The sequence below is a fragment of the Cryptotermes secundus genome, unplaced genomic scaffold (assembly GCF_002891405.2).
Source record: "Cryptotermes secundus unplaced genomic scaffold, Csec_1.0 scaffold325, whole genome shotgun sequence".
NCBI lineage: Eukaryota > Metazoa > Arthropoda > Insecta > Blattodea > Kalotermitidae > Cryptotermes > Cryptotermes secundus.
Genome location: NW_019735464.1, coordinates 881,339 through 900,936, shown reverse-complemented (window position 1 = coordinate 900,936; position 19,598 = coordinate 881,339). Strand labels below are relative to the sequence as shown.

At 42.9% G+C, this 19,598-nt stretch overlaps 1 protein-coding gene across 22 annotated transcripts in view; it reads right to left on the bottom strand.

Moving 5' to 3' along the window:
• Window positions 1-19,598, bottom strand: part of LOC111869317 (calcium/calmodulin-dependent protein kinase type II alpha chain) — a 364,630-nt gene that overhangs the window by 233,308 nt on the left and 111,724 nt on the right. For all 22 annotated transcript variants that reach the window (XM_023860740.2, XM_023860744.2, XM_023860749.2 and 19 more), the window contains exon 2: window positions 47-141. In XM_023860740.2, coding sequence (XP_023716508.1) covers window positions 47-141 — 95 coding nt within the window. The remainder of the gene's footprint in view (window positions 1-46; window positions 142-19,598) is intronic.

Sequence of the window (19,598 nt, the reverse complement as noted above, 5' to 3'; positions counted from 1 at the left end):
AGAAACCGGCACGATCAGATCACAAACTCCAGAACATTCTTCCTACCTCTGGCAGATAATTTCTTGGTGTTGATGATCTTGGCTGCAAACTCGGATCCTGTTGATTTTTGTACACATCTTCGCACCACTGAGAAAGCACCCCTGAAAAGAAAGAACGAACACATTAGTTTCGGCAGAATAATGATGTAATTATACATTTGCGACGTTCGTAATTCTCAACTGCAGCAAATTACCGTGATGGATGACGGCCATACAACAAACTTCCGCCCTAATAAAAATATTCAGGACAGCCACAAGTCACAAACCAATAAAACCATAAGAAAACCATGCCGGCCGAGCGATCGCCGATTGTCGGCGAAGTTAGTGCCAACTTTAGCGGATAGAGGGTGTCAAGTGGTCAGCGCAACGAATCATCACGGCCGTTAATTTCAGTTTTCTAGACCGGAGCCTCTATTTCCTTGAAATAGCTCCTCAATTATCCTCACGAGGCTGAGTCGACCCCGTTCCAGACGCACCACTTCTCAGAAAATCTGGTAGCGCCGGGAATTGAACCCGGGACCTCTGGATCTGTAGCCAGGAACTCTAACCACTAGACCACAGAGGCGGCCATATGCAGCTCAAGGATACTCAAAAACATAACCTAAATTCCGAAGCAACTACATAAGAAGGGCAGCAGATTCCCCATCACAACAGCCTGTACACCTGATGATGGCCAGTTAGGCCGAAACATGTAGCGGCAGCAAAGAGAAAACAAGGGGAGGATATTAACCGACGTTGCACATAGACGGCAAAAAAGCGGAACGCAAAGTCAGCTCACTGGTTTGTCTGCTCGCCTATCCGTGGCAATTTGCACGTCGCTACTCTGCTTATGCACAGCTCTTGCAACAAAAATACATTAAAACCCTGATACATATAACGATGTATCACACACTGCACATCCTCACCCCATGTGGGATGCGGTGTCGGTAGTGCTGTTGCGACATGGCGTCAGGCCTATCACCACGTATCTTATGCATGACAAGATAATTCAGACCTCCTGAAGGTAAATGTGACAGTACTTTAAAACAAGTCATCACCTCTACAAAAATAATTCTTATTTCATGGTGTATTATGACAACTTTAGCGGATACAGAGTGTCGCGTGGTCAGTGCAACGAATCCCCATGACCATTAATCTCGGTTTTCTAGACCGGAGCCGCTATTTCCGTGAAATAGGTCCTCAGTTACCCTCATGAAGCTGAGTGGACTACATTCCAGACCCACTACCTCTCAGAAAATCTGGTAGCGCCGGGAATCGAACCCGAGACCGCTGGATCTGTAACCAGGAAGTCTGACAACTAGACCACAGAGGCAGCACTAACTTCTCCGACAAACGGCGGTCGCTCGGTCGGTATAGTTCGCTTGCGGACTAAAACCAAGGAGTTTGTTTTTTAGTTTTGATGTAGATTGTAGCTAATCCTTCTCCCTGGAAAGATAAATGAGAAGGTAGCCAGAGTCGTATTATGTTTGGAAAAGGAAGGGGGGAGGGGAAGTAAACGGCGCTGCTTTGATCTCGAGGTTTTGGTTTTCTTCTAAGGCACAGAATAAGAACATGAAATTAGAGAGGGAGGGAAGGTAAAGAGAACCCAATAATTTCTCTGAATCCCTTGTTATTGATTCAATTCCCAGCTCACCTCCACTCCTTTCTCCAATCCAGGAACTCGCACCGAGGATCTAGGTAACGGGATTGGCCTTTCGATCACGTTTATATCGATAATGCAGATTACTCTCAATTGAAGTTCAATGAATTCATTGTGAATATTAATTGTAATTGAAATAATGGTTAACTTGGGACGCCATGGTACACTATAATTCTACCGAATTGCCAACAGTATTTCTGCCACCTTACTTCAAGTAAGGAATTATAATGAAGACATTTAAGACGAAATCCATAATAGAGGAGCAATGGCTCCTCATAGAAGAAGCAAGGTTCAATTCCAGAGAGGGTCATATAAGATCTTTTCTTTTCTTTTTTTGTGGACGAACTGGCAATGAAACAGATTTTTCTGCGAGAACTTCGGTGTTTATCACTCATAACACCATAAATGATTATATAAAATTTTCATCCCTTATCAGGTATTGGACAGGTCTGACCAACAGAAAAGTTTATCACAAGTTCCGATTCTGTTCTTCTGGGATGTGACACCGTGAAGTCACGTAGGCGGACAGATATTTCTGAGAGCTGTGTTGCTTTCAGCTTCAGGATTCACACGTATAGCGTCAGGAATCGGATGATTTCTACAGGCAGGTTCGAAGAAAGATAGCCAGAAACACAGGACAGGACGAGTCCGGTCCGGGCCAATAGGAAGAATTCTCTTGCTTTCCTCCCCTACCCCGCGACCATGGGACAGTCAACCTGTCCGCCTTTTCTCAATGACCGGACTGGACTCTTACACCTGCCTTCCTCCAGCGTGTCTGAGTAACCTCTTTGCTTGTAACCCGCGTATATGAAAAGTAAAGTTGTCCCTGCGCTTAATTAAGCACTACGCCATGAAAGCGTATGGGGGAGTGGATGTATAGATCCACGTTTTCTTGACCTCGGTACTAGTTGGAAATGAGCTATCAGATTCATGTCCCAGCCAGTACTCATTGGATAGGAGGTTGGGTGGGCCCCAGAGCCGGTCTGAACGCTGTGGAGAAGAGAAAATTGTTGACCATAACGGGACTCGAACTCCGACCTGCGCTATCCCGATTCCTAACCTGCGTATATAACCCAATCGATTCCTTGCGATGCATGCGAAGCGTCATGTTGCTCCCATACGTCGGTATCCTCCTGCAAGGCTGTGTAGTTTCGCAACCCTAAACGGGCACCGCTGTGATAACGTCAAAATTTCTAACACAACTTCGTTTGCTAATTGCATGGGAATAGGAGAAAGAAAATAGCATCGTAAACAAAAAGAAGAGAAGCCCCAGGCAACGTATTTGAACATAAGCTCTTTCAAATAAGGGAAAAATTGGGGAGGGAAGAATAAGTGAGAATTTATTATTCGTATTACGAGTACTTAGGAATTTTAAACAAGAGGTCACGCTTGTATTGTGATATGCCTAACGCTCAGACCTCTTCGGAATTGGCAATCAGAAACCAGGTTCAGAGAAGGTATAAAGTACTATAATGAATTTTTGGGAAACAGCCGATGATGATAGCATTCGATTAATTTCAGGCACAGTGGTGCATCGTTGTGTTTAAAATCGTTGCATAAAATCGATTATGTGTGGGAGACAGGTACTCTTCTCCTAGTAGAATTAGAATGATCAAGTCAAGGATGGTGAGATGGGCAGGGCATGTGGCACGATTGGGGGAGAAGAGGAATGCATATAGGATATTGGTGGGAAAGACAGAAGAAAAGAGACCACTGGGAAGACCAAGAGGTAGGTGGGTGGACAATATTAAAATGGATTTCAGAGAGACAGGATGTAATGCTAAGGATTGGATTGATCTGGCTCAGGATAGGGGCAAGCGGAGGGCTCTTGTGAACATGGTAATGAACCTTTGGGTTCCATAAAATGCTGTGAAGTTATTGAGTAGCTGCAGAATTGGCAGCCTCTCAAGAAAAGCTCAGCTCCATGAGTGAGTGTGTGATTGAGGGGGAGACAGGGAAATAAGCTTCCTGTGTGGACTCGAACTGTGTGCGGCTGAGACCCAGAAGTTCGGCTTGCATTCTGTCCATATATCCAAACCCCAATCTTCTACAGACAGATCTATAAGAGTCTAATTGTAAATTAAAAACAGCCCGCACAAATCTCCCGTTTCACCTAGCGTGCGCTTCCAGATCCTGTACTGAACGTAGGTTGCTCTGGAGGACAAAGGTAAAGCAAACAAAGTTACTCCTGTGCTTACTTAATCAAGCGCCATGCGACGAAGACGCATGGGAGAGTGCAGGTACAGCTCCACCATTCTTCACCTCGGCGCTAGATGGATGTAAGTGGTCAGGTTCACGCCACTGGCCGCTATCCCTTGGTACCCATTGGGTAGAGGCTGGGTGGGCCCCAGATCCGGTCCGGACGCTCTGGGCCGGAGAAAAATCTCTTGGCTTTGCCGGGAATAGAACCTCGGCCATCCAGCCTGTAGCCCGTCGTTATACTGGCTGAGATTACGGAGTTTTTATGCTCATTACCAGAACCGAAAATATGGAGGGGCAGATAGGGCAGATACTGAGGACATAGTCGACAAGAGGAGCGCACTGACCTCTGGCAAGAAATTTTTCCTTAAATATAAATAATCATTAATTGCCTTTAGTTTGAAAGGAACTGCGAATTAAGTGAAAGCACTTCCACAAGAATTGAAGTAAAGTGTTTGTTCTTCTGTTCAAACAAGTGGAGGACAGCGAACGCGGATCCCCGAGCCTTAGCAGGGGAGTTCTGCCCGAGAGTTAGGACAAATGAGATGTTCTTACTAATTATACTCTAGAATGAAAATAAAATGGGAGAGAGAAGAATATACCAAATGTGGGAATATGAATATAAAGAGTGTCTGGCTTGGTGCATTCTGTAAAATGAAAGCATGCGCAGAAAGAGCCATAAAAGATTCATGCTCCACGTGCGAAGTGCACGACAAAGCCAAACAGCCTGATATTACCACAGTTTGTAGTGAAGTGATAAACGGTGGGGGGGGGCGACTTCAAAAACGAAAGAAATGGCACAACTACCAGGAAGAAACCGTAAGACTATGTTTTGTCTTATGGACAGGAAATTGCTTATGGGTCATTGTGAAGTCATCCAGAGAGGTCGCTCACAATTTTTAAAAAATTTCAAAATTTGTACACTTATTTCTACACATTTTCACACCTCAAAAATATTTTTTAAAAAATTGTAATCCGCTCGGTTCTCCCGGTACAGCCGTTTTTATAATGCGAAAAACCGCGTTTTCGGCTCAAATGGAGGTTTGCGTTATCTTCTCTATCTCGATAACTATTCAAGCTAGAGACTCCAATGAAAAGCCAATTTGTTCCGCATGATATGGACAACGAATCATATCATTACAAGGTTTTACTCAACTCACTTCCTCTAGGTCTAATTAAGCTCGAAACTTGCCTATCGATTTTGGGAAAAACGCTATTTTTCGCCTTCAAAAACCAATGGGAGGGGGAAAGTATCAGATCTGTGGTTTCTACCCTTTGTTTTCTCCTACATGAAGAATATAATCACATCGTTTTGAACACCGTAACTATTTTCCAAAATTTTCCAGGAGCTTCCAAACTTTGCTCTGGGCCCAAAACCGGCCATTTTTAACATCTCATATCTCCGGTGGAGAAGCTCCGAAAATTTTAAAATTCATAGCAAATAATGCCCTGTTCTAGAGTAACTTGGAATTAAAATTACAACTTTGATAGTCAACTAATAGCGAAGTTGTGGGCACTTTAAATTTTACAGATCTTGCAGAAAATTGTTCGTTTCTCGTTCAAGACGAGATTCAAAGTTTCCATTGGGTAAATCAACCCTTTTGTGTATTACTACAAGGCGGACACTATAACAAAATGCCCAAGCTTGTGTATAAACAGTGATCATGTAAAGCACGATAGAGCCACAGTTTATGTGTTCCAAAAATTTCTTATCGCCGTTATAAAAGAAAATGTGCATTCAGTCAGGAAAGTTATTTATTTCAGTGATGGCGCCAGAAGCCAATATAAAAACAAAGAGAATCTTTCCAATTTATGTTGTCACTATGAAGACTTCGGACTTGAAGCAGAATGAAACTTCTTTGCCACCTCGCACGGGAAGAATGCCTGTGACGGTATTGGCAGCACCACGAAGAGGCAAGCAGCGAAAGCCAGTCTTCAAAGAACTCATTCTAATCAAATCACGTGCCCGCTAGAACTGCAAATATTCTGCATAGAAAATATCCCAGGAATAGTTTACTTTTTTGTGCCAAAACAGGAAGTTGCAAGAAATGAAATCATTCTAAAAAGCGTGTTCCAACAGTGCAAAACTGTGCTTCACACAAGAGAAAAACACCGGGTCGTCCATCTGGAGGAAAACACGGTCAGGTGTTATAAAACATCCAAGTCCAATGATTTCGAAGACATCGTGATAGTGGACACTTACTGAACTACGCGTACTTTCAAACAAACTGGAAAATATTCATCGGAGTACACAAAGAACTAATACCATTGGATGCGTGTAAGCCAATTGTTGAGGTATTGGTCATTTTTTGGTAGAAATCAAAGTGCCCACAACTTCGCTACTGGTTGAATATAAAAGTTGTAATTTTAACTCCAAGTTACTCTAGAATAGGGAATTATTTGCTATGAATTTCAATATTTTCGGAGCTTCTCCACCGGAGATATGAGATGTTAAAAATGGCCGATTTGGGGCCCAGAGCAAAGTTTGGAAGCTCCTGGAAAATTCTGGAAAATAGGTACGGTGTTCAAAACTATGTGATTATATTCTTCATGTAGGAGAAAACAAAGGGTAGAAAGCACAGATCTGATACTTTCCCCCTCCCATTGGTTTTTGAAGGTGAAAAATAGCGTTTTTCCCAAAATCGACAGGCAAGTTTCGAGCTTAATTAGACCTAGAGGAAGTGAGTTGAGTAAAACCTTGTAATGATATGATTTGTTGTCCATATCATGCGGAACAAATTGGTTTTTCATGGGAGTCTCTAGCTTCAATAGTTATCGAGATACATAAGATAACGCAAACCTCCATTTGAGGCGAAAACGCGTTTTTTTCGCATTATAAAAACGGCTGTACCGGGAGAACCGAACGGATTACAATTTTTTTTAATATTTTTGAGGTGTGAAAATATGTAGAAATAAGTGTACAATTTTTTAATTTTTTTTTTAAATGGTGAGCGACCTCTCTGGATGATTTCACATGGAATGACCCTTATAATCTTGGATATTCACGGTGGTGACTACGAAGAATGCCATCTTCTGGGTTGTGGCGCCGTGTAGATCGTCTGTGAACTGACGTTTCGGAGGAACGTATCACCTCCATCTTCAGGCAGCCACCTTAATCAAGGTCAGCCACCTGATGAGGCCGGTTCCTCGCTCACGGATTTTTCTACCCTGAAGATGGAGGCGATACGTTCCGCGGAAACGTAGGTTCACACAAGATCTACACGGTACCACATCCCATAAGACGGCACTCTTCATGACATTGCTTATTTAAAGTAAAATGTAAAGTTGTCCTTATGCTTAACTAATTAAGCACTACGACATGAAGGCGTACGGGGGAGTGGATGTATAGATCCACATTTGCTTGACCTCGGCAGTAGCTGGAGGTGAGTGATCAGCTTCACGCCCCGACCGGTTTACCCCAGGGGAAGGGAGCCGGTACCCGTTGGATAGGAGATTGGGTGGACCCCAGAGTCGGTCTGAACATCGACAAGAGAAAATTCTTGACTCAATCAGGACTCCAACTCCGACCCCTCTGTCGTCCAGCCCGTATAACCAGTCACTATACCGACTACGCTATCCCGGCTTCCGCTTATTTAAAGTACGAGACAAAATCGAGAATGGAATATTGAAATAATAAAACAGGCTAAATATGTGCCAGGGAGATCTTCAAGCAATTCACAGAAAATGACTCAAACCACAAAATAAAACAAACCCGTCTACTCCTCCAACATTCGTAACTTAGGCGCGTGCTGTAGTCTATACATTTAGTTACGGGTTACATGGGGATAGCGTTATCCTTTGAGCGAAGCTTATACAAGTCAGCATATTCAGCAAATGGTCTATCTGGAAGCCAAAACATGTTTCGATAGGCTATATAGTTCCTACATAGCCGGAGATAACAATTCCAGGAAGCTAAACTTGACACACGAAAGAAAAGGCAGAGATGAAAAGACACTGCCATGGCAAATTGCTATTGGCGAGATTGGTTTAGTGGCCAGCCGATGGAGGCAGCTTTGCGATATTGAGCTGGCGAATGGTTGTAGACAGCCGGCCAGCTGACCTTACCAACTAACGCCGCTGGGAGGCATTGGGAGCACGTTGGTGCATGACGACGCACAAACACACCCGGAGCACTATCAGAACACTCTGGCAATAACAGTAAACGAAACGCACCATTAACTTCAACCAAAGGTTAATTTGAATACATATTTAGGATAGAAGTCTTACCGCATGCCAATTACAGATTCTACATTGATTATATTGGTTCGATATTATCGCATATAGTCACTATAAACCAAACACATCTTGGGCCGCGCCATACCTCAAGCAGTTAGGCCCCCCATACACACACAGTTTGCCCTTCCGATCGACCTTACAGGCAAAACTGTGACAGTTTACCCCCTCCCTTTCCTCCCCATACACGCGCAGATAAAACGGCAGGCTTCATGCCACAATCACGGTCTTCCAGCCTATAATGTTGAGTCACACACGTCACGTGCTACGGTCCTGCAGGCAGAACTGACGGACTGACGGGTTTCCCACAGGCCAACAGTCCAAACGATTGGCCGGCCGGCCGCACCACACACGTCAGTGTTGCCTTTCAGTCTTCAACTGTGCAGGCCGAACTGCAGGCCAAACTGCGTGTGTATGGGGGGCCCTTAGTCGCTGGCTTCCCACCATGGCAGCCTGGGTTCGATCCAGGGTCTGGTCAAGTAGGATTTATGGTGAACAATGTGGCGCTGGGGCAGATTTTCTCCGAGTACTTCGGTTTCCCCTGCCAATCTTCATTCCACCAATTGCTCCACAATCACCCTCACCTATCATCTGGGGCTGGTACAATAGGCCAGAAGTGGCGGCAGTAAAAGGGACTTAGTCCCACCCCACTAGCAATAAAAAAAATCTTTCGAAAATGCGACAGTGTTCAAATATCTTGAAAATACAGTAACATTTCAAATTTTCTTTTTAAGATGAAATTACGAGCAAAATGAATGTGGAAAATGCATTCTACCGTGCAATTCGGAATCTTTTCCGTTTGCATTTCCTGCTTAGTAGAAACTTGCGAGACAAGAGGGCATAGCCGGTATAGAGACTGGCTACGGGCTGGACCAAGGTCAAGAAAATGTGGATCTACACATCTACATCCATCCTTCATGGCGTAGTGGTTAATTAGTTATGCACAGGAACAACTTTACTTTTTTTTTCCTTGGCACTACAGCCCCAGTGGGCCTAGGCCTACCTCCATGAACTTCTCCGTTCACTTCCGTTTTTCTAGATCTTACACATACGGTAGGACCCCTTGGGCAGGTGATCAGCTCGTCGCAAGGCCTCTACCTGTACACAAACACAGAAAAACGCAAGCAAACATCCATGCCCTGAATGGGATTCGAACTCACGATCCCGGCTTCCGAGCGAGCGAAGACTGCATGCCTTAGACCGCTCGGCTACCGTGACCGGCACAACTTTACTTTACCTAGTAAAAACTTAACAATCACAATGTTACCAGCTGTTACATATGGGTGTGAACTTTCTCTCTCGCTCTGAGGGTGTTTGAGAACGGGTGCTAAGAACAGCATTTGGACCTGCGAGGGGGGAAGTAAGAGCAGACTAGAGAAAAATGAACAATGAGAGGCCTCAAGGTTTGTACTGTTCACCAAATGTTATTACAATTACCAAATCAAGAAAGGGCAGAGAAGCTGGGGAGAACATGTAGCAGGAACGGGAGAAATGAACGCAGAATCTTAGTCGGGAAGCCTGAAGAACAAAGATCATTTCGAAGATCTAGATGGGATGATAGCATTATAAATAATTTTAAAGACACAGGATGTGAGGGTATGGACTGGATTCAGCTGGCTCAGTGTAAGCACCTGTGACGGGCTCTTGTGAACGAGAATTCCAAAAACAGCGCGAAATTTCATGATTATATGAGAGACTATCGGTGTCTCAAGGACTCTACACCATGATGTGTTATTAAGGTACAGGAAAGAGATTTCATAGTTTTCTTTTACGAGATAGGGCGTGCGAATTCAAATGCTAAAACTAATGGTAATCTTTGGTTCGTTTCCTTGGGGTTAAAATATCTTCGCCGTCTGGCAATTTATAACCCACGGGGACAGACAGGATGGTCAATAAAAGAGTCCACAGCAAACTCACTCAAGAGGGTAAGGATAAATTACAATTGGGGTTAGAGGGGTCGCACTTGGCTTCAGCCACAATGTCGCAAGAGGCAAATTATGTTAGGTTCTCGGGCTTTGAGAAGCGAAGGAAGAGGAGGAAAAACCCATCAGAAAGAGCGGAGGCAAGTCTACATCAATTTCAACTCTACTATGAGTTCTAATTCTTTTCATAACTTCAGAGGCTTGCGTTAGTGCGTCTTTCTTTTTTATCGTTATGACAGCAAACAACTAAATTGACTGTGAAATGCACTTTTATACAGGTTCACAAACCATCTCATCTGCTTCGTGGTCAAGTGACTGACCTTGGTTTATTTGACGATTTTTTTTCCAAATCTATAAGCAATATACTTAACCATAAAATGTACTTATTATCCACATTTAATGGATAGATTGTATAATTACTGGAGTTAAATAAAAAAAATATGCAATATACGATGTATAGATCCACACTTTCTTGACCTCGGCACTATTTGGAGGTGAATAGTCAGCTTCATGCACCGGCCGCTGTACCCACGGGTAAAAAGCCCCCAGTATCCATTGGATAGGAGTTTGGGTGGACCCCATAGCCAGTCTGGACGACCCTACCGGGACTCGAACACTGACCCCTCGGTCGTTTGGCCTGTAGCCAGTCGCTATACCGACTGTGCTATCTCGGTTCCTCCCACTCTCCCATAAGCCTTCCTGGTATAGTGTTTAATTAGTTAAGCACAGGGACACAGTACACAGTAAAACTGGGCCAGAAACGTCGCAAACTTTCCGCTGATAACGAAGAGGTTGAAATAGAGGTGCAGAAGTGGCTTAGACAACAGTCAAAAGGCTTCTTTCTACGCTGCCGCTGCGGGTTTCGACGCACTGGTAAAGCGAAGGGACAAGTGTATTAATGCTGGTGGAGGGTATGTCGAGAAATTTATGTTTCTTCCCAGGTTCGAATATCACATGTTTTACGTTTTATATCTATTTGTGGTCTATTTACTGACTGCCTAGTACATAAATGGAAAATAAAGAATCGATAAAAAAGATTTAGTCATGTCAAGTTAGAAGCATAATTCCCAGATGTTCCAGAAAACAGAGGCAGAATTACGTCATCATAAAAACATTCACTCATAAATTATAATTTATGATAATTATCAGTTCATTGCCACAGTACGTTGGTATCTACTAACTCATCATAAATATATATGTGAAAGGTTTTACTGATGTCCTTTTTTGATCCCTCTTAAATTTTACGAGGTTAAATGTGACGTCATTTGCAATCATTGTAGCTGACTGGTAATGATAAAACGATCCGCAGCAGTCACACCGAACACGTCACGAATGCTCGCATTTGGGTCAAATTATTTAACTCAATTTAGTGCATGCTGGACCAGTCACCAAACAAAAACAATCACATAACGCAAAACGAACCTCATAACTTTGCTTCAAACACAAGGTAGCACTGTGAATAATAATTTTACAGGCCTATGAACAAAGTTTTGTTCAGGGTCGAGATCAGAGCGAAAATATTAAAAAAGGATCTAAAATATATTAGGGTGTGAACTGAATTCATCTGGCACAGGATAGGGACCAGTAACAGGCTCTTGTGTTACGATAATGAACATGTGGGTTCCATAAAAGCGTGTAATTTATTGGCCAGCTGAGCGATTGTTAGTTTCTTAAGGAAGATTTTGTCCCACAAAGTCGTATGTATTGTGTGACAATGAACATGTTAGCTAAATCGGAAATATTTCTGGTTTTTATTGTGGATTTCCAGTTTGAGTCTCAGTCGGGGCTCCCAGCATCCTGACTGTGTTTTGTTTAAGACTTTCCGGGCAGACACCAGGAAAGTACCTTCACAGATACTCCGCAATGTATTCCATACATTATCATACTCAACGCTAAATAAACTCTGCAGTAATGGAAGTGACCGAACCGGAAATCCAAGCATTCATCTGGGTCAATTGCCTAAGTCATGAATGCGTAGTTTCACTTCACTGATCTCCGTTAGCCTATGTGGTTTGGGGAGGAAAATGTTACGGGTGCTCTTAAGGAAGACAAGGGTGTAAAGAGTAGGTTGTAGAAAAAAAAATAAGTAATGGTATCCCTGTAACAGGCTATTGAGGCCAACAGGGTTGTGAGATGTTGAGGTTCTCACATTTTGTAGACAATTGGCTGACAGACGGCGGTAAGGTTGTCAGCCCTACGCGCCTGTCGCCCTTTACCCCCAAGAATATTCCTGGCACTCATTTCTGTTAGAGGCTGAGTGGACCCCAGGGCCATAGTGCGGCTGGAGGGATTGGGTAAATTGAAAAAAAATCCAGTGACCTCATCGGGACTTGAATCCGCGACCTTCCGGCTTATAGCATAGTGCTTCAGCCAACTACTCTAAAACCTGCGCAATTAAAAAACGCCTACACCACTGTTTCCAGAACTTCTTTTCATATTTGTACTTGCTCAGCATTCATAATCCTCAAATCTTGAAGATTATTGTCTTCAGTGATGTTACGCCGTGTAGTCTGGTAGAACATTACCAACATTTTGAAAGAATCTCAAAGCCTTCATCTTAAGTACAGACGATCGCAGACAGCAAGCTCCTCCGAAAGGTTTGTAATGTTTTACCAGACTTCACTGCATCACGTCTCAGAAAACAGTCAACTTCATAATCACCGCTGTGAGAACTTCAAATCATTTCATATCTCGTTTGAGGTGTCGCAATGTATGCAAATGAAACATCGCTGGTTAATAATGAGAAATAATAACCAATCAGTTGTCCTTTTCACTATTTTAGAAATATTTCTGTAGGTATTTCTGCCGGTTTATATCTAATTTCTTAAGATTTTTACTGCAATAAAGTTCATTGTTTCAATTCTTGTTCTCGGATTTCTCCTCAGTCATCTGTAGAGTGATACAAAAAATTAGTTCCCAAAAGGTTCCAACGGTCGGAGCGTGAAGATGATAAATGACCTTCATCTAGTGTACAATTATGAAGGAATGAAAAATTTCTCTGTGCGTCTCCTTAGCATGCAGCCTTACATTTGTATACTATGTGCTTTGAATGAAGGGCACAAAATGAAAGCAAAACATTATCCATTTTCATAAACGAAACTCTGGTGACAAAGTCACGATGTTATAGGAATTGCATCTTGTGTGCAGGAAAGATCAACATAAAGTTAACCCTTTAATACATAGTGGTAACTATGTGTACCACCAGGTTTAACATTAAAAAACTTTGTATTCTTCCAGCAGCGTGGTTTATTATACATTTCGTATGGTTGTCAACATAAACTGGAATTATTTCCTTAAACATTGCTAACCAGCTGGTTTTTATAACGAAGACACAGTATATTTTCTGAGAGAAATGACTGAATTTTTAAATGTCATTTCAACGAATTTCATGTATCCGGATGAAAGATTAAAAAGGAGAAAAAAAAATCAGTCACACTGGACGAAGTTGCTAACCTTTTATAATAATTCATGTTTCAGAGTTTAAAGTTTAAATCTAGGCTTCATTTGTTTGATATGTTGAGAATCCTGAATAATCACCACAGCTCAATGACCTTAGAACCAATTTTTAATCTATGATCTTTTTTTCAATGTCTCTTCCAGCCCATTCAGGGCCCAGGCCTCTTATTCAGTTCCGTAAGCATTTTTCACAGAGGGTAGGACTCCTTGGGCGAGTGATCAGCCCGTCGAAAGGCCGCTGCCTAAACACAAGAAAACAACAAGACAGAATAAACGCGTACACACACCAAACATCCATGCCTTGAGTGGGATTCGAACCCACGATCCCAGCGTGCGAGCGAAGACAGTTCGTGCCTTAGACCGCGCGGCCACTTTGACCGGCTTTAATCTAAGAATAATGGGAGAAAACAAGTAGTAATTAGAAGTGCACGTGTGGCCATCAATGGTTGTTATATTGTTCTGACTTTGACACCATGATTGGAACATTTGTACGGAATTGTTTTAAAAATGTTTTGCTCAGAAAACAGATTTGAACGGCCTTTCAGTCAATATTCCTGTAGTAGTGTACAGTCTCATTTTCAGTAGGTTTCTGACTCATGGAGAGCATGAGCAACATGAGAGCCACCCATCCTATCGATCGCATGCTCCTTCGCTAAACTTAGCTTCTTATCGGCGAGTCTCGGAAAGAATCAGATTACAGAGTATATTAAAACAGTACAAGTTAGGCGGTTAGATCAATGGGTCTCTTACGCCCAGACATTTAAAGGAGAACGTAGATCATACGTATAACAAGGGTGGCAATTCTCCAGACGCGTTTTGTGATTCTGCATGTCTTACTGGCCATATTTATTTCAGGGTTAGAAATTATTTTCATACATCACGTCAAAAATGGGGGCACGCAGTAGCGTAGTTGATTGAGGTACTATGCTACAAGCCGGAAGTTCGCGGGTTCCATTCCCGATAATGTCATTAGATTGTTCAATTGACCTCATACTTCCAGTCGCACTATGGCCCTGGGTTGACAGTCTCTAACAGAAATGAGTACCAGGAATATTCTTGGAGGGGGGTAAAGGGCGGCTGGTGCGTAAGACTGACAATCTTACTGCCATCCGTGAGCCGACTGCCTAGAAGATGTGGCAGCCTCAACGTCTCGCAAAGCTATGGGCCTTCACGGCTTACAACAGGGATAGTTTTACAATTTTACTTTACATCACGTTAAATACAGAGTGTTTCACGACTTTTGGGCATAACTGCAGAAGGTGATTTCCTAGGTCTTTGTGATCAAAAAAGTTCATATAAACATGTGTCCGATTTTGGACGGTTAAGGAGTTATGACCGTTTTAAACTCAGAGTAGAAGGTAACGATTACTGATAATAAACGGAACAAAATAATAAACCAGCATAATACATGATACATTTAAAGTATGAATGTAAAGTTAACTTCGTGAAATTCCCTTTAATTTGAATTGATTGGTGCTTAAAGCTGATTTTCGAAAATGCCAGCGCCGCCGCAACCCAGGCTGCCGCTCGGTTGTGAACCGCGCGGGTACATACCTACCCACCACGCCTTAGGTACCTCTCAAGTGTCGAGATAACGAGAACGCTCTGCCTGTAGCTGGCTAAAAATAGCGACTCGTCAGATGATAGACGCGGTTCACACGAGGGCGTGTACGGGAATGAAAAAACGGTCATAACTCCGTAACCGTCCAAAATCGGACACATATTTATATGAACTTTTTTGATCACAAAGACCTAGGAAATCACCTCCTGCAGTTATGCCCTAAAATCGTGAAACACCCTGTATAGTCCAGACAAAAAAAAAAGTTCCAACATATTACCGATATCTGTCTCTTACGTTACGTTCTGCACCAACAACAGAATGTCGAAACAAATGACAGTAATCAAATTTAAGGGAAAGTTAAGTTAAAGGTCACTGAAGGCCACATGGCCTAATATGAGAATGATTATTATTATTATGATAGGGGGAGGAGGACAAATTTCTCGAGAAGTGGCACATAGAGAAGCATGGAGAAAGATGAGAAATTTTTACAAGCTTTCAACCTGAAACGTCAAAGATAAGACACCACACGGGAGATCTAAGGGTAGATGGGAGCATATAATGACGTAAGGGCCTGTAGTGGATTCATCTTCTATAAAAGGGACAGCAGACAGACCCTCAGCTCCTCAAGAAAGAGTCTGCTCCATGGAGTTAATTAATACCAAAATTTTACGGCCGGAAAAGAAATTGGGCTTCATGCAGAGTGTGAGTTACACAGGACCCAAATGGAAACCGCCTGAAACATTATAATATTAGTTTTAAATGAAAGAGATTTAATTACGCTTCTAATTATTAATCAACTCCATGAAGTAGGTTCTTGGTAATCGCTAAGCTGGTCAAGAAATTCAGCGCCCTGGATGAAAACCCAAAGTCTCATCTCTACATTAACTAGAGCCCGCCAATGGACCACATCCTCAGCCAAATTAATCTGCACACACTGGTTCTTTCAGATTCTTATAATAAGGCAACACACCCTTCCATAAACGTTTAGTCCAAAAACTAAACAAATTCCGTGGTCTGTAGTCCGCAAGCGAACTATACCGACCGGGCGAACGCCGTTTGTCGACGCAGTTAGTGCCAACTTTAGCGGATAGATGGTGTCAAGTGATCAGCGCAACGGATCCCCACGGCCGTTAATTTCGGGTTCCTTGACCGGACGCACTATTTCCTTTAAACAGCTCCTCAATTATCTTCACGAGGCCGACTGGACCCCGTTCCAGACCCATTACTTCTCAGAAAATCTGGTAGCGCCTGGAATTGAACCCGGAGCTCTGGATCTGAAGCCAGCAACTCTGACCACTAGACCACAGAGGCGGTCAAACGTCTAAGTAATTTCTTCCCTTCAAGTCATCTGAACACAATTTCGTACGCAATTCTAATCTATCCCATTTAGTATACCCTCACCCATCTCATCCCCCTTGATTTGATCGCCCCAATATTCGGTGAAGCTTTTTATTACGAGCTTCCGATTATTACGAAGAATAAGTTGCTTACTTACTTACTTACTTATGGAGCTTGGCCGCGCCATAGCTCAAGCGGTTAGTCGCTGGCTTCCCACCGCGGCGGCCCGGGTTCGATCCCGGGTCTGGTCAAGTGGGATTTGTGGTGGACAAAGTGGCGCTGGAGCGGGTTTTCTCCGAGTACTTCGGTTTCCCCTGCCAATCTTCATTCCACCAATTGCTCCACAATCACCCTCAACTATCATCTGGGGCTGGAACAATAGGCCAGAAGTGGCCGCAGTACAAGGAACTTAGTCCCACCCCACTGGCATAAAAAATACTTATGGAGCTCAGCCCTTCTTGAGAAGCCAAATCTGCAGCTACTCGTACTCAAGAATTTCCCAGCATTTTATGGAACCCGAAGCTTCATTACCGTGTTCACAAGAGGTCTCCACTGCTCCCTATACTGAGCCAGATCAATCCAATCCATTCCATACCCTCCTCTCTCTCTAAGTTCCATTTTAATATTGTTCACCAACCTACTCCTTGGCTCGTACTCAAGAATTTCCCCTTCTGGCTTTCCCACCAATAGCCTATATGCATTCCTCGTCTCCCCCATTCGTGCTACATGTCCTGCCCACCTCATCCTCATTGACTTGATCATTCTAATTATACTTGGAGAAGAGTTCAAGTTATGAAGCTTCTCATTATACTGTCTTCTCCAACCTCCTGTTACTTTATCCCTCTTCAGTCCAAATATTCTCCTCAACACCCTGTTCTCAAACACCCTCAGTCTATGTTCCTCTCTTAATGGCAGATACTAAGTTTCACACCCATACAGAACCACAGGAAAAATTAGTTTTGTATAGTCTAATTCTTATGTTTTTGGACAGCAGACGCGAAGACAAAAGACGAAGAATAACACATGGTTTAATTAATGTGTGTCCTTCGTGTAGATCACAGGATCAAATAATAAAGTTCACAAGCAGTTGTTAAGGAATCATCAGACACGTTGTTTACCAAGGAGTTTCTGAAGAGGAGTTTGAACATATTGACCTTTCGAATCTCGCGGTTGAGGGACATTTAGGCTAAGTCACGTGTTACTAACTGTGAAGACACAACTTGCTAGAACGTGCGTACTGGACATCCACAGGGCTTTTAACTTGTAAAATTAATAATCCTCACACTTCTACCGGCTATGTTGGTACAAACACAAAACGAAAATGGAATCTTAACCCTTTCAAACCCAGTGATTCTACATGTATCACCTGCTTAAACTCTGCATCTGTCAGTTCCGCATGTTCTCACAATAAACAGCGTTAACTGGTTGGCTTTTGCAGCGGAGACGTGACGTGTTTCTTGTGAGGCACCAAATTAAATTTATGTATCATTTCGAAGAAATTCGGTCCTTAAAGGGGTCCTCAGCCTCTTTCCCAAAAGTGTCATAACTCCTTACATATTCAGTTTATTATTTCCCTTAAAAATGCCATAACTTTGGGACTGTCCCCATTCTGCTGAACTCTCCAGCACGGACAATATTAATTCAGTTCCATTCAATTCTCCATTATTTATGTGCCGAGTCAACAACTACAATGCCAATTACAGACAGAGCACAGTGTAGATACAAGTAATTACATTATGGACAAACACAACATAAAGTCAAAGACAAATTACGTGTACAAACAAGCTCTGGAGGAAGAACACATTACTGCAGAAAAGCAACAAACAAAGGAAATAATAATAATAATAATAATAATAATAATAAGTGAAGTTGTCCCTGTGCCAATGACGATAGCCGAGCTGTCTAAGGCTCGGCTCGGAAGCCGGGATCGTGTGTTCGAACCCCACACAAGGCATGGATGTTTGGTATGTGTGTTTATTCTGTGTTTGTGTTGTCCTGTGTTGAGGTAGATTCCTTGCGATGAGCTGATCACTCGTCCAAGGAGTCGTATGGTCTGTAAAATGATCATGAAACTGAAAAAATAAGATGCCAGGGGCCAAGGGGGCTGTACAGCCAGCGAAAAAATGTTATCCCTGTGCTTAACTAATTGAGCACTACGCCACGACGCCCTATGGGGGAGTGGATGCATAGATCCGAGTTTTCTTGACCTCGGCACTAATTGAAGGTGAGTACAATAATAATAATAATAATAATAATAATAATAATAACAACCGCCAGACACAATACAAATCAATTAACGAACAGCGTGCGGTCACAGGGAACATCACACCTGTCTTCGTAATTCAAGATCACATAACACGTGTGTATACTGGCTCTACGGGAGTGCAAGCACTGCACACTGGCAGCTGCGGTCGTTGCCTCGTTATTGCAATAAGAGTGAAGTATAGATCTGCAATAAGTATGATGTGGAGTGGGTAGCAATCCTGCTTTGTATTGCGGAGGTCCCGGGTTCATTCGGCCTGCAGACTTAGTGTACTGACTCAGGTTTTCGTGCTTTTCCTCATTTCCTCCATGCGAATGCCGGGTTAATTCTTCAAAATTAGGTTACGACCGTTTTCTTTCATACCGTCTGTTACTCATGTTCAGCTTGAGGTTCCTACTTAAATTCCACCTCGTGAAAACCCTGAATGGAGAAATACCATGTTCTACGACTGAATTGCAGAGCTACGTGAAGGTCTCATGTGCGCATGTGCGAGTATGTGTGCAGGCGCGCGTACAAGGGTTCTCAACCGCCGGTTTCCGCTGTAATATGAAGTCCTGAGGGAAAGAACGATATATGTAGCATATTTTAATGTGAGATATTATTGTATGTAGAACTTTCTAACAGAATAGGACATTTATGATAAAAGAAATGTTTTTGAATTACAGGTACATGTGTCGTATTATACCTACATATGCTTTATTTCTTTTCAGGCGATAATTCAAGGAGAGTATCGGCAATGTTGGCCGATCACAGTGGCCGCGCTGTCTAAAGCATGAACTGTCTTCCTTCGCTCGAAAACTGCGATCGTGCGTTCGAATCCCATACAAGACATAGATGTCTGTGTGTTTATTCTGTGATTGTGTTGTTCTGGGTGTAGGTAGAGGCCTTGCGACGGTCTCATCACCCCATCCAAGGAGTTCTACAGACTGTGTATAGGATCAAGAAACT